At 41.1% G+C, this 14641-nt stretch overlaps 1 protein-coding gene across 1 annotated transcript in view; it reads right to left on the bottom strand.

Annotated features, from left to right (window-relative positions):
• The window catches only part of pdhx (pyruvate dehydrogenase complex component X), a 218000-nt gene that overhangs the window by 163268 nt on the left and 40091 nt on the right, over nt 1-14641 (bottom strand). Inside the window, exon 3 of the mRNA XM_059975424.1 lies at nt 11100-11200. Coding sequence (XP_059831407.1) covers nt 11100-11200 — 101 coding nt within the window. The remainder of the gene's footprint in view (nt 1-11099; nt 11201-14641) is intronic.

Raw genomic sequence — 14641 nt, 5'->3', positions numbered from 1 at the left:
AAAGAAAAGGGAGAAGAGCACCTGAGGGAGGTGATGGGCAGATAAGGAAATAAGGTGAGAGAGGGAAATGGGAATGGGGAATGGTGAAGGAGAGGGGGGCGGGGCAGGAGGGGAAGAGGACATTACCGGAAGTTTGAGAGATCGATGTTCATTCATCAGATTGGAGGCTACCCCTAACATGGAATTACAAGGTGTTGCTCCTCCAACCCAAGTGCCACCTCATCACAACAGTAGAGGTGGCCACAGACTGACATGTCAGAATAGGAATAAGAGGTGGAATTAAAATGGGTGACCACTGGAAGATTCCGCTTATTCTGGCAGACACAGGATAGGCCTCCAACCTGATGGATTTCTCAAACTTCCAGTGATGCCCCCCCCCCCCACCTTTCCTTCACCATTCCCCATTCCCATCTCTCACCTTATCTGCCAATCACCTCTCGCTGGTGCTCCCCCTCACTTTTTTTTCCACGGCCTTCTGTCCTCTCCTATCAGATTTCCCCTTCTCCAGCCCTGCATCTCTTTCACCAATCAACTTCCCAGCTCTTTACTTCCTCCCCTCCCCCCACTTTCTCATCCCCTTTTTCCCCAGTTTTGATGAAGGGTCTCAGCCTGAAGCATCAACTGTACTCTTTTCCATAGATGCTGCCTGGCCTGCTGAGTGCCTCCAGCATTCTGTGTGTCTTGCTTGGATTTCCAGCACCTGCAAACTTTCTCTTGTGTGTATTAGGAAAGCTAAAAGGGGGTATAAGAAGTTCTTAGTGAGTAGGACTAAGAAACCCCCCCCCCCCAAAGGGTTCTAAAAACAGAATGGCAAGAGTGAGGGTAGGACCGATCAGATATAGAAGAGGAAATATGTGCATATGTGCCTGGTGTCATAGGAGATTGATGAGGTCCTTAATGAATGTGCTAGAACTTTTGAAAAATATTAGGATAGACAAATCCCCGAGGCCTGATGTGATATACTCCAGATACCAGGAGATTATCTTTGTCTCCTCACTGAAAACAGGAGTAATACCATAATTGTAGGCTGGCAAATGTTATTCCTCTGTTCAAGAAACGGAATACAGAAGAGTAGAGTAGAGAGAACTCTGGGAACTATAAACTAGTGAATCTTGCAAATTATTGGAAGATTCTTTGAGGATTTACAAGCATTTAGAGAACCATAGCCTGATTCTGGATAGTCAGCATGACCTTGTTAGGCAAATCATGCCTAACAAGTTAGTCCTGAAGAAGGGTCTTGGCCCAAAATGTCGACTGTACTTCTTCCTACAGAAGCTGCCTGGGCTGTGTTCCACCAGCTTTTCGTGTGTGTTGCTTGAATTTCCAGCATCTGCAGATTTCCTTGTGTTCATGTCTAACAAGCCTAATTGAATTTTGTAGTGTATATGGATTTATTAAGGTGCTTGATAAGGTTCCCTACGGTAGGCACATCCAGAAAATCAGGAGGCATGGGATTCAAAGATGGATACATAATCTGCTTGCCCATAGAGGATAGATGGTGGTGGTATATGCTGCCTATTCTGTCTGGAAGTTGGTGACCAGTGGTGATCCAAAGGCATCTGTTCTGGGCCCCCTGCTTTTTGTGATATTTATAAATAGACAGCATGAGCAATGACTTGGCCACCACAACCATTTGTGGCAATAAATTCCACATATTCACCACCCTCTAGCTAAAGAAATTCATCCTCACCTCTGTTCTAAAGGGTTGTCCTTCTATTCCAAGGATGTGTCATCTGGTCCTAGAAGCTATTGGAAACATCTTCTCCACATCCAGTCTATGTAGTCCTTTCAATATTCAATAGAATTCAATGAGATCACCCCTCATTCTTCTAAACTCTTGCAAGTTTAGGCCCAGAGCCACCATACATTAACCCTTCTATTCCCAGATCAGTCATGAACTTCCAATGACAGCACATCCTTCCTTAGATAATGGGCCCAAAACTGCTCACAATACTCCCAAGAGCTGTCTGACCAGTGTGTTATAAAACTTCAGCATTATGCTTTTATATTCTAGAACTCTCAAAATGAATACGATTGTTTGCTTTCCTTACCACCAATTCAACCTACAAGCTAACCTTTAGGGAATCCTACTCAAGGACCCCAAGTCCCATTGCACCTCTGATTTCTAAATTTGTTCAATTAGAAAATAGTCTAAGCCTTTATTCCATCTACCAAAGTGCATGAACGTACACTTCCCTCCATCTGCCACTTTGCCCTTTGCTTAATCTGTCTAAGCCTTCTGCATACTTCCTTCTTCCACATTACCTGCCCCTCCACCTATCTTTGTATCATCAGCAAACTTGGCCCCAAATCCATCAATTCCATCATCCGAATCGTTGACATATAATATGAAAAGTGGTCCTCATACCGATCCCCATGGAAAATCACTAGTCACCAGTATTTAACCAGTAAAGGCCTCCTTTATTTTCACTATTTGCATCCTGCCAGTCAGCCAATCTTCTATCCATGTTAGTTTATTTCCCGTAACATGATGGGATCTTATCTTGCTTAGCAGCCTCGTATGCAGCTCCTTGTCAATAGACTTCTCAATAAGACTGCAGGGTTCTACAAGGCTTATAAAAACAAAACTTACTTTTTAATTTTAAACACTGCCAATAGAAGATTCTGTAATAAAGGTAAGATGTTATTGGCCCTGGCAGTATTGAAAAATATCTTGGTGCCAGAATAGACCCTGGAATTGGGTGTTCCAGTCAAGAATGTCTGAACAAACTTAAGGGATGGGATATAAACATCTTGAGGGCAAGGCCAACCTGAAAGGTTTAAAATTTTCAAATGTCTGCCATTGCTCAACTTTATTCATACTGAATAAAGCCTCCCAGGGTGTACTTGTCAAATTAGATGGTACAGTCAGGGGTTTCATTAAAGAATCTTTACATCTGCCCAAGGGTTTTAAAGATGGATTTTATACTCAATATTTAGAGATGTGGGTTTATTAATCCCTAAATTGGAAACTCAGATCCCTATGGCCATTATCAAGAAATACAATACATATATTTTGTAAAACCCAAAGTCTGGATATTAGTAGTCTGAGCTTCCAGCTTGTTGGGTTAATATTGAAGAAATGATAGTGAACTATCAATAATTAAGTTGTCCCAATTCCACCAGGTGGTTGGATGATGCCAGGGAGGATAAAGATAAATTCTAATGGAGCTAAATAGCAACAAGTAGAAGGATATTGAGTTTAACCAGTGGAGCGGGGTGGGTCATTAAGGAATTGGGTGCATTACTTCACCAACGTCTCCCATTCCAAAAGCTGTTTGAGATGTTCTATGCCTCTCAAGCTGTCTGAATATATAACAGTCCTGCTTCTTTGGTCAAACCAGTTAAGAATACCCTCACTCTGGCCAGATCTTTAGGGAACATCTATGTTTAGGGAACGCAGGTGATGTGGGCTGAAAAGACAAAGTGTGATCCATGTATCCAGCATGTGCCTTCCTGTGAAGTGACCAAGAATCGTCTGTCACGACCTTGACATGTTAAATAAAAGGCTGCCTTGGCCAGTTTCATAGTTTTTAAAGACCAAAGGTTTAGCTATTTGAAAGGCTGTTTCTGGATTCCAGATGTTTTTTTAGTTAAAAATGGAACAGTAGTAGATGTCTATATCAGGTTTGAGAACAAGACTAGATCATTCAGTGCCACATTTTTAGAGAAGCCCAACAATCAATATCCCAATGTGTTTTTAAAAGACAATTTAAATATTGCCTGAGTCAGATTTTTTGGCTTTATTATCAGCACCTGATGCTCTTGGTTCTCTGAAAACAAGTGAGTTTTAAACTTTCTAGGCATCAAGCAGTATCAGGATTTTATTTCAGGGGTCACAACTGCCACTCTTTGAGGTACCATTAATATTTAATGGAGTTTTGTGAATGATCAATTTTCCTTTATATTTTATTATGTTTCATTTTTGTGCTGGTACGTGGATTGTTGTATTTTTTCTGTTATTGCACAATTTTTACCTTGTTAGCAGCACCCTCTTGGTTCGAGTGCTGTTACTAAATTGTACATATATATTTTTCTTATGTTTTCCCACACCTTAGATGATGTATCTTTAACTTTGAACAGCCTAAGCCAGTGGCTCCCTTTGCAGCTGATATTGCCCCCGACAGCATCGGAAATTTTTAAGGGGACGATAAAGTAGGTGTGGAGGGGGTGCTTGCTAGCAGGTGGGGGGGGGAAGCTGAAGGATTACAGTATAGGCTTAATTTAAGAAATAATTTACTTATAAGCATTTGATCCTCAGTGCCTCATAATTTGATACTATGAACATGTAATCATATCATCTCTTGCTAATCTACTGTTCTCTTAGACTTTGCTCAAAGCACGTTATAGTTGTTGAAAAGCAGTGTGACACATCTATATTTAGCATATCATGAGAAAACGGGACTGAAGAAATCATTTTACTTCCAGGTGTTTTAATGCCGTTCCCTGCTGTAGTAGAGTCAGCTAATATGATACCCATACTTTAATCACAGTGACACAATTTTTGTGAATTTGGGTATGGCATTCAATGGAGTAAAGTCCAAAATCTGCCCTTTCGAATGGCCTTGACCACTTTTTCTAGCCCATTGCCCAACCAAGATATTGCTGCACCCCTTTATGTACTATCAGGCAGAGTCAGTTTTTGCCTGCGCTATGATCATGTCATAACTTTTCCCTTCACTGATCACAGCGCTTTAGTTTGGACTTAAAACAATTGGTCATTGACCATGGTTATTAATCCATAATGCAAATTTCAGAAAAACACCAAAGACACATAGGCATAGTGTGGAACCCGAAATATGGACTTACACCAGCACAAAGCAACCAACAGCAGCCAATGTTTCTGTTGTATGAAGGTTTTTTTTCCCAAATGAGGCAATGAAACTGCCCAGTGTATTCTTTTCAACATTTGAAGAGAATATACTCTGATAAAGCAAACAAGAACTTGGCATATTTTTGGTCATTTCATGACTGTGTATCATAAATCAAAACTCCTTATAGATTTTATGTAATGGCTAGAAAGGGAGAAGGGCCACTGAGTATGTGGTCTGGAAGCAAAAAAGATTTAGGAACTACTGGACTAAGCCCTGCCATTCATAAGATTCATGCTTTATAAACTATTTGATTTTGCACATCTTCAGTGTAGCTCAGACTGGCCACCCAATCTTTGGATTTTGCAAAATCCATATATTTCTTAATTATGGCCTTGGGGGTTCTGAGTCTCCGATTTGGATGAATAAACCTCCATTGCTAAATGTTGAGTATAAGAATCCACCAGAAACCCCTTGGGGAGATGTAAAATTTCTTTAATGAACCATCCTGCTTAATTCACCAAAGGAAAAGTGACAATATTTCAAAGACAGCGAGATGGCAGAAGAACCTTCTCATTAGCACTATCTGAACACACTCGTTTAATACTTATTTACTGGTTAAATTATACTGTACCTTACTGGAAGAAAAGAATTCATAACAACAATCTGATTAAACTGCAACAAATCTTACAGAAAAGTAATAATACTCTCCCTGATAATGCTCCTTACATACTTCAATAGACAGAAGTTATAAATTAATTCATAAATTGGAAAAGAGCTTTAATAAACTAATTGATTAAATTACAGCTTTACAGTTCCTCAGAGACATCCAATCATCACACTTAAGAGCAGCTGGATACTCTAATTTCCCAATTGGCTTGTAATTATGTAAAAACTGTATTCCTGGCAAAGTCACTGAAAGGAAAATAAAATTCTACACGCTGCAGCGTTTCAGGTCAAGCATTCAGGTACGTGAAAATGATGGAACAAGGGGATGACTAGTTGTTTGAAAAAGGTGGTCTTGATGCTGAAAAATTAGCAACACTTTCACATTACTTAATTGGCAAAGGGATTAAATTTAAGAGCAGAGAAGTTACTCAAGAAGAATGTGGTACCCTGCCTCCAGCAGCACATCCACAATGATGAAGTGTTTTGAGAGGTTCGTGATGAAACATATCATCTCATGCCTGAGAAGTGACTTGGATCTGCTCTAATTTGCCAAGCAGAACAACAGATCCACAGCAGATACCATCTCACTGGCTCTCCACTCAACCCTGGTACATCTGGACAGCAAAGATACATATGCCAGGGTGCTCTTTATTGACTACAGTACCTAAGAGCAGTTACAAAGAAAGCGTGACAGTGCTTCTACTTCCTTAAGAGCTTGCAGCATTTCAAACAAAAACATAACTCTAAAAAGCCAATTTACACCTTGTAGAACATGGAAGAGAAAGTTGCACCTGTTAATTATCAGAGATTTGGGGACCCTAATTTTCTCCATGGTATATTTGTTGCCAAAAAACTGATACAAGGTAACACTGCAAAGAGTTCAAGACTACAATTTAAAATAACCAATTTTACAGATAGAAACACCACTAACAAGTCATGCTTGTCTAATCAAACACGTACTGCTCATGAAGAGGAAGAGAGCCAGGTGGAGGATGCTTTCTCCTAGAGACAACCTGGCTACATTCCACCTGCTGTTCAGTGTGCCACAGAATGGAGTGGACAGGTAGAAGATCAAGTTGTGGATGGATAAACTGAGCAATGGTGTTCCCATGTGATGCCTCACTATCAGTGATTTAAAGCTGATAAACCGGAGAGTCAGATTGTTGGGAAATCTAATGGGATGAAAGACGTTGGAGGAGCAGTCCCAGAGATGGTAATTTGGCAGTAAGAGAATCAAGAGACAGTGTCAACAAAGGCAATGGGAACAAGAGGCAGTGACATCAGAATCAGAAGTGGTAACAGGGTAATCATGGGGGTATAAGTTGGGGAGTGGGGGTGAGGGGAAAAGAGGGGTTGTAGGATCACACAGACAGCAGTACTTGCAAACAGGGATTCTGGGCACAGAGGTGATGGCAGAGGTACAGACAGGCTGGAACAGACTTTGTCTGGTACAGACAATGGCAGGAGCAGAAGGAGACGAAGTGGTGGCAACAGTTGAAGCAGAGGTGGCATGAGCACTGGGAGAAACAGCAATAGGAGCTGGCACTGTAAATGGCAATGTTAGTAACATGATTATCATAAAAACAAGAGTACTAGACAATTCCATATATATTGTGCACCTTCCCTTTTTAAGAACATTAATTTCAGCAATACTGGATGAGCACAGCTGAAACACAAGGCTGTGTGCTTAGCCCCCAGCTCTGTTGGCTAAGCACAGCTCCAATGCCATTTCAAGTTTGCTGAGGACACCACTATCGCAGGCTGAATCAAAGTGGTGACGTATCGGCATTAGGAGAGAGACTGAAAATCTGGCAGAGTGGTGCCACAACAATAACTTCTTACTCAAAGTCAGCAAGAACAAGCAGCAGATTATTGGCTTCAGGAGAAGGAAACCAGCGGTCCATGAACCAGTCCTCATTGGGGTATTACAGGTGGAGAGGATCGACAACATTAAATTCCTCAGTGTTAACATGTCAGAGGAGCTGTCCTGAGCCCAGGACACAAGTACAATTAGGAAAAAAGCATGGCAGCATCTCCCCTTCCTTAAAGGTTTACAAAGAAGTTTGCATAACATCTAAAGATCTGGCAAACTTCTATAGATGTGAGGTTGAAAATTGTATCACAGCTTGGCATGGAAACACAAATGCCCTCGAACAGAAAGTCCTGCAAAAAAAATGGTGGATATGGCCCAGTCCATCATGGGTAAAGCCATCCCTACATGGAGTGCAGTTGCAGAAAAGCAGCATCCATCATCAGGGACCCTCACCACCCAGGGTATACGCCCTTCTTGTGGCTGCCATCAGGAAGGTGGTACAGGAGCCTCAGGATTTGCACTAACTGGTTCAGAAACAGTTATTACCTCTCAACTATCAGGCTCTTGAACTAAAGGGGAGAAACTTCACTTGCCCCATCATTGAAACGTTCCCATAACCTATGGTCTCACTACTTTAGGGGATGTAAATGCACACACACTTACTCTGATAATAAATTTACTTTGACCTTTGAAATGCGTATAATTTAACGTGAGAAGAATCTGGACTAGGTTGATGAATTTAGAGCATGGATCAGTACTTGGAGCTACAACATGGATAGTTGCAGCATGACCTGTACAGGCCGAATCAAAGCGGCTTGGCCTGAGCAGGAAACTGCTGGAGTGGAATTGGAGGCAATTCGATGTGGCAGAATTGAGTTGAGGCAAGCGGAGGTGATACTGAATCAAGGTAGCTGGCCCAGGCCCAGAATCGATGGAAGACTCGAGGTTTGATCAATCTAAGCAGCGGGCCAAATTGGAAAGATCAGGTATAGGCCAACTTGAGGCATCTGATCAGGTGCACCCCAACAGGAGCAGCCTGGTACAGCATCCAGGCTGGAGTTGGTGCCCGCCCCCATGCTTGCTCAGCAGAAGACAAGCTCTATTGTGGTCAACTGTACACTGATGGCTTGAGTTTGAACTCTTCTATTGCGTGGCTGTGATACCAATGTGCTTGCTATCTTGTATGTGCTGTGTACGACTGTTGGTACTGTGTTTTGCACCTTGGCCCTGGAGTAACGTGGTCTCGTTTGGCTGTATTCATGTCTGATTAAATAACAATTAAAATTGAATTGAATTTACCATGTTGTGTTTTGAAATTTTCTTGCTTCAATTAGCAAAGTGTAAACTAATGGAAAGTTAATGTTAAATTTCACCAAATCTATATTTTAATCAAATTAAAATACCCGAGTATTTGTCACAATGTACAAGCTGCCACCACACCAGATGTTATTCCAGCACTTTACTCAAATAATTAGAAACCTAACATGTACACTCATTTTTATGGTAACCCTCAAGAGTATGGAAGGAAATTTAACAGGAAACCTGCCAACATTCAACTCTTTATGACTGCAGTGAACTGTTATCTTAAGAGTTTTATTTGCAGAGGTTGGAGAAACTCAGAGAATTCACTTAACTCCCAGAGCAATTATGGAGTAACTATACAGACAGATTTGCTCAGTTTAAGAACTAGCAATCTGCAATTTGTCTTTTAAGAGTCACAGAATACTACAGCACAGCCCTGATACATAATTTAGCCAAGAACATGAGAGGTCTGCACACTGGTCTATACCATTCAAGTGTAGTTCACTGGTAGATACCTTCTTCTGCAATTAAGTACTGTAAGACACAAGGTTCTAAAAGTTGACAAATGTTTATTCCATAATGTTAATTTTAATTAATTAATGTTCATTTCAAGATAATTACTAATTTCTTTCAGCTGTCAACAAGACTTCATGCGAAAACAACTCTGCCCAATCCATGTATTGCTTTAGATTGTGGAACAAGATTGTTATTGATCTTATGATATTACAAAGGCCTAGAGATTTAAGATTGTCGATAACACCACTCAAAACACAGGTCAAACAAATAAAAAGAAGACAAATTCAGGAAACATAAACCACAGCACAGCAACATTCAGATTGTCCGTGAATCAAGAAAGGAGATAGAGCTTCCTAAAATTCACGTAAATAGCTTTAGCTTTTCTGATATCTGAATATAATTCTCACTAAACAGTTGCATATATAAAATCAAAACAACTGTAAAAGAAAAATCGTAATAAAAAGATCACAATTAGCAATGATGAACTTCTAGCATATCAACCAGTTAAGCTTTGCCAATTCCAGTCCTTTTGCCAGCAAATTGAGACTACACTGTCGATACAAGTTAATTTGATCTTTTAGCTTCCACGGTCCTTGCCTTCGCTTCAATTCTGCTACATAATACTAAATAGAAAATATAGTGGATTCTGGTTGATTTGGCCATCAGTTAATCGGAACAGCTGCTTATTAGAAAATAGCTGAGATTCCCTTCGCTTATTTGGGACTCTATGCTGCTTAACTGGGTCAAGAGACTGGGAGGGAATTACCAGAAGTTGGAGAATTGGATGTTCATACCAAGGGGCTGGAGACTACCCAGACGGTAGATGAGACGTTGTTCCTCCAACCGAAGTTTGGCCTCATCATGGCAGTAGAGGCGGCCATGTATGGACATATCCCAATGGGAATGTGAAGGAAAGTTGAAGTGAGTGGCAACTGGGAGATCCCTCCCTTCCCCCATCCTACCTTCACTCTGTCTTCTCTTCTAGCTACCTATCATGACTCTGCCTTCTTCTATTACCCATAGTGCTTTCCCCTTAGATTTCTTCTTCACCTCTCCTGCCTATCCCCTCCCTGCTTCCCCTCCCCACCCCTTGATCTTTCCTGTGATTGGTTTTCCACCCCCCCCACCTTCTGTATAGGGCCCCTGCCCCGCCCTTCTTTAGACCCAACGAAGGGTCTCGACCCGAAACGTTGACTGCTCCTTTCAATGGATGCTGCCCGACATGCTGAGTTCATCCAGCTTTTTTGTACGTCTTGATTTGATCACAGCATCTGCAGTGCACTTTGGGTTTATTGCGACTGTCAGGCGTGTGCACTTGGGTGGCTGTTAGACACTACATCGTGCTTAGAGAGAACAGTTTTTAAATAGCATCAGTTACCTGTGCTCTGTTTAAAAAGTAACAATTTTTCTCACTGATAGTTAGTGAGAAATAAGCAGGAGCAAATTCAGAACTGTTTGATCACTGTAGCTTAAACCATTCAGACTTGGAGATGCCAAAAAAAGGCCAGCAGTGAAAATGAAAAAATTTCAGACCTACGAAGAATTTGAAGGTATCGACAATTATCTTGAATGTTACATTCAAAATAAAGATGAGAGAATGCCATTTTCAAAAATTGTATGAAAGCAGTCCATTATCTACATTTTGTTCATTTACAGTCAATCAAAAGAGGGCAGCAGTGTACACTGGATTAATTCTTCCATCGTTAACTATTAGGAACTAATACAGTTTTATGGTACAGTAGTAGTATTAGAAGTGTTCTGATTTATTTTGTATTTTATTTAAATATATATGTTACTCAGTTAAATGGTAGTTTGTCTTTTTTAAAAATATATATACCTTTTCAACTATTTCCATGAAACTTCGGCTGATTAAGACAGCCACAGAATTGAGCCAAAATTTACTAGTCCCAATGTACCCCAATTAAGCAAAATCCACTGTATTCATTATTATTCATGTGTGGATCTCAATCTGAAATTATTTTTCTTACCATGATTTTTGCTAAAGTACCATCTTCGCTCGAGTCAAAGGTAATAACGGCTTTGTCCGTTTCAATTTCGCACAAAGCATCACCAGCATGAACAGTTTCACCTGGCATGAGAAAATAAGACATCAGAAAAAATATCTATTGTTGAACATAGAAAGAACAAACCATGGCACAATGTACTTAATAAATGGACTAATTTGTGAAGTGGTCACAGTTACACATTTTATGTATGAATGGCTCTATGTGTTTGAAATCTCTTTGTGGTGACATTGTTTAAAGATAAATGTTGACAAGAATAATGGAGAGGATTCTCCTACACTTACTAGTACAATGGGACCTTTAAATGAAAGTGGGAGAAGGAGATATCAAAAATAACAACTTTTTATTTCATTGTAGCTAGACTGCAAAGTTAGATTCAACACGAGGAAATCTGCAGATGCTGGAAATTCAAACAACAACACACAAAATGCTGGTGGAACACAGCAGGCCAGGCAGCATCTATAGGGAGAAGCGCTGTCGACATTTCGGGCCGAGACGTCAACAGTGCTTCTCCCCATAGATGCCGCCTGGCCTGCTATGTTCCACCAGCATTTTGTGTGTGCTGTTGCAAAGTTAGATTGTCTGGGATCCAGGGACAGTGAGCTAAGTTGGCTTGATGGTAGGAAACAGGGTGATGATGAAAGGTTGTTTAATGGTTTGGAGGCCTGTTACTAGTGGTGCATCACAGAGATCTGCGCTGGGCCCATTGCCGTTTGTCATTGATACAAACAATTTGGATGAGAATGCACCAAGCATGTAAGTTTGAAAATGAGATGGTATCAAAGAGAAGGCGGTTATCAAAATTTGAAGGAGTCTTGATTGGCCAGGTAAGTGAGTTGAGAGATGGCAAATGGTAATCAATCCAGATGCATGAGAGTTGTTACACTTTGGGAAGTTAAATCAAGGCAGAATTTTTACATTGAACGGTTGGGCCCTGTAGAGTGTCGTAGACACAGTGCGGTGAAAAAAGCATTTAGCATAGAACAGTGCAGCATAGGAACAGGCGTTTCAGCCCACAATGTTGTGCTGAACCAAAAAATTAGCAAGCAAATGGTCAACTAAACTAATCCCTTCTGTCAATCCAATGTCCATTTCCCTCACACCCATGTGCCTATCTGAATGGCTCTTAAAAGTCCCTAATGTACCTGCCTCTAAAGGACATGAATGGGAACACATCCCAGGATTCCCACACTGTGCAAAAAACTTGCCTCACACACCTTAGATGTATGCCCTCTGATGTTAGATATGCCAACTTTCATCAGTCAAGACACTGAACACAGAATTTGGGAAGTTATGTCACACCTGGAGTATTCTGTACAGCTTTTCTTTGTTACAGGAAGAATGTCATTAAGCATAAAGAATTTACATAATATTTACAAGGACGTTACCAGCACTCAAGGCCTGTGATGAGTCAGGGTTCAGATTTAGTTGTTTTATTAGCTGACTTTTGTGTGTGCAAGGGTGATTTTGGGGGCAGAGTAGTCCTGGTCCAGCTTGAACAGTAGTGGGCAGTGCCGCGCAGGCACCGGACAGCAACACGGATGGGTGGGGCCAGGACACAACCCATACAGAGTCTAAAATCCCCACATAGGATCTTCTCCATCACCCCATCTCCTCCTTTCCTGGATGGCTACAAGTTTGACCTCAGCCTCGTCCTTGTCACAACCAAAGCAATGCAGTTCTCCTGCTAATGAAGCAGTGAATCTGACTTGCACTACCAATGTCCAACAGGGTCTTGCGATTCCAATACGAACATCCAGACAATCATTCAGAGTGGCCGCTGCATCCAAGTGTTCAGCCATCCTAGCAGATGGTATGAGTGTGAGTGGAGGGAGGAATGGGGCTTGTTTTGTTGCTTGTTGTATTTTGTGTTTTTCTGCCCATCTTTGTGGGCCTGCGATGTTGGTGTGAAACAGATGGTGACACTTACAGGCTGATGTTGGTTTTAATGCAGACAACCCCTGCCCCCAGCACGCCCTCAGGGATGTTAGTTTTAATGCAGATAACCCCTTTCACTGTATATTTTGTTGTACATGTGATAAATAAACTTGAATGTTGAAACCTTATTATAGGGAGAGGTTGGGCAGTCTAGAATATTATCTCCTAGGAAACTGAGGGGTGAAATCAAAAGGGGCATAGATCGGGTGAAGGTGCATAGTCCTTTTCCTCAAAGAGAATAGGTTTAAAGTGTGATTAAGAAAAAGGGACCTGAGGGACAACTTCTTCACCAAGAAAGTAGAAGATGCCTGTATTGTGCTGTAGGTTTTTCTATGTAAGGAATGAATTGCCAGAGGAAATATATTTAAGATAGTTGGACATTGATAACTAAGATTTCAAAGGAAGTGGGTACCACACGTGTAAACAAGCATCCTGGTGGCATAGACGAGTTGCACTGAAAGGCCTACTTTCAAACTGTATTACTCTAGGCTTCTATTTTCATTATGAGATGTGGAGTAGGTCAGACGAGTATAGGAAGTTTCTGCATCTAGACCCGACAGTGATGAATGACTACAATGCAGTTCTGAGTAAGGATGTCTTGGGCATCGAAGGGAAATTTTCAAGTGGTACCATTGCTGTAATTTTGCTATCATGGCTGAATGCCTTGTGCATGCCGCATGTTGAACCATTTATACCTGCGTGGTCAGCCTTCATAATTAGTTACAAATGTACACTTGGTTAAGGATAAGAAATAACTAGCTAAAACACAATCTTCAATGAATGCTTTTGAACATGAAATTGTAGAACTCTTTGTACTTTCTCACCCTGCAAGGAACTAAAATAATGGCTCTGCTGAGGATCTCTTTAACTTTCTGCACCATTAGTCAAGACAATATACTTTTGGTGATTTACTACTCAATTTAAATGCAGTTTTCTAGTTTTTCAAGCCTCTAGCATAGTTAGAGATTAAGTAAATGACTGTCAATAGCATCAGCCCCTATCCAAAGGGACCAATATAAGATTCATATCCCTTTCTGAATTCATGAAAGGAAGCTCTGAATTACCATCAGTGAATTTTATAACCATATAACAATTACAGCACGGAAACAAGCCATCTCGGCCCTTCTAGTCCATGCCGACGCTTACACTCACCTAGTCCCACCGACCTGCACTCAGCCCATAACCCTCCGTTCCTTTCCTGTCCATATACCTATCCAATTTTACTTTAAATGACAATACCGAACCTGCCTCTACCACTTCTACTGGAAGCTCATTCCACACAGCTACCACTCTCTGAGTAAAGAAGTTCCTCCTCGTGCTACCCTTAAACTTTTGCCCCCTAACTCTCAAATTATGTCCTCTTGTTTGAATCTCCCCTACTCTCAATGGAAAAGGCCTATCCACATCAACTCGATCTATCCCCCTCATTATTTTAAATACCTCTATCAAGTCCCCCCCTCAACCTTCTTCGCTCCAAAGAATAAAGACCTAACTTGCTCAGCCTTTCCCTGTAACTTAGGTGCTGAAGATCTCCAGATCTATTCCACCACTGCACTGTGTATTCCGGT

This window comes from Hypanus sabinus, chromosome 7, assembly GCF_030144855.1.
Source record: "Hypanus sabinus isolate sHypSab1 chromosome 7, sHypSab1.hap1, whole genome shotgun sequence".
Taxonomy (NCBI): domain Eukaryota; kingdom Metazoa; phylum Chordata; class Chondrichthyes; order Myliobatiformes; family Dasyatidae; genus Hypanus; species Hypanus sabinus.
The sequence above is the reverse complement of the archived record's forward strand: the minus strand, read 5'-3'. Positions and strand labels throughout refer to the sequence as shown.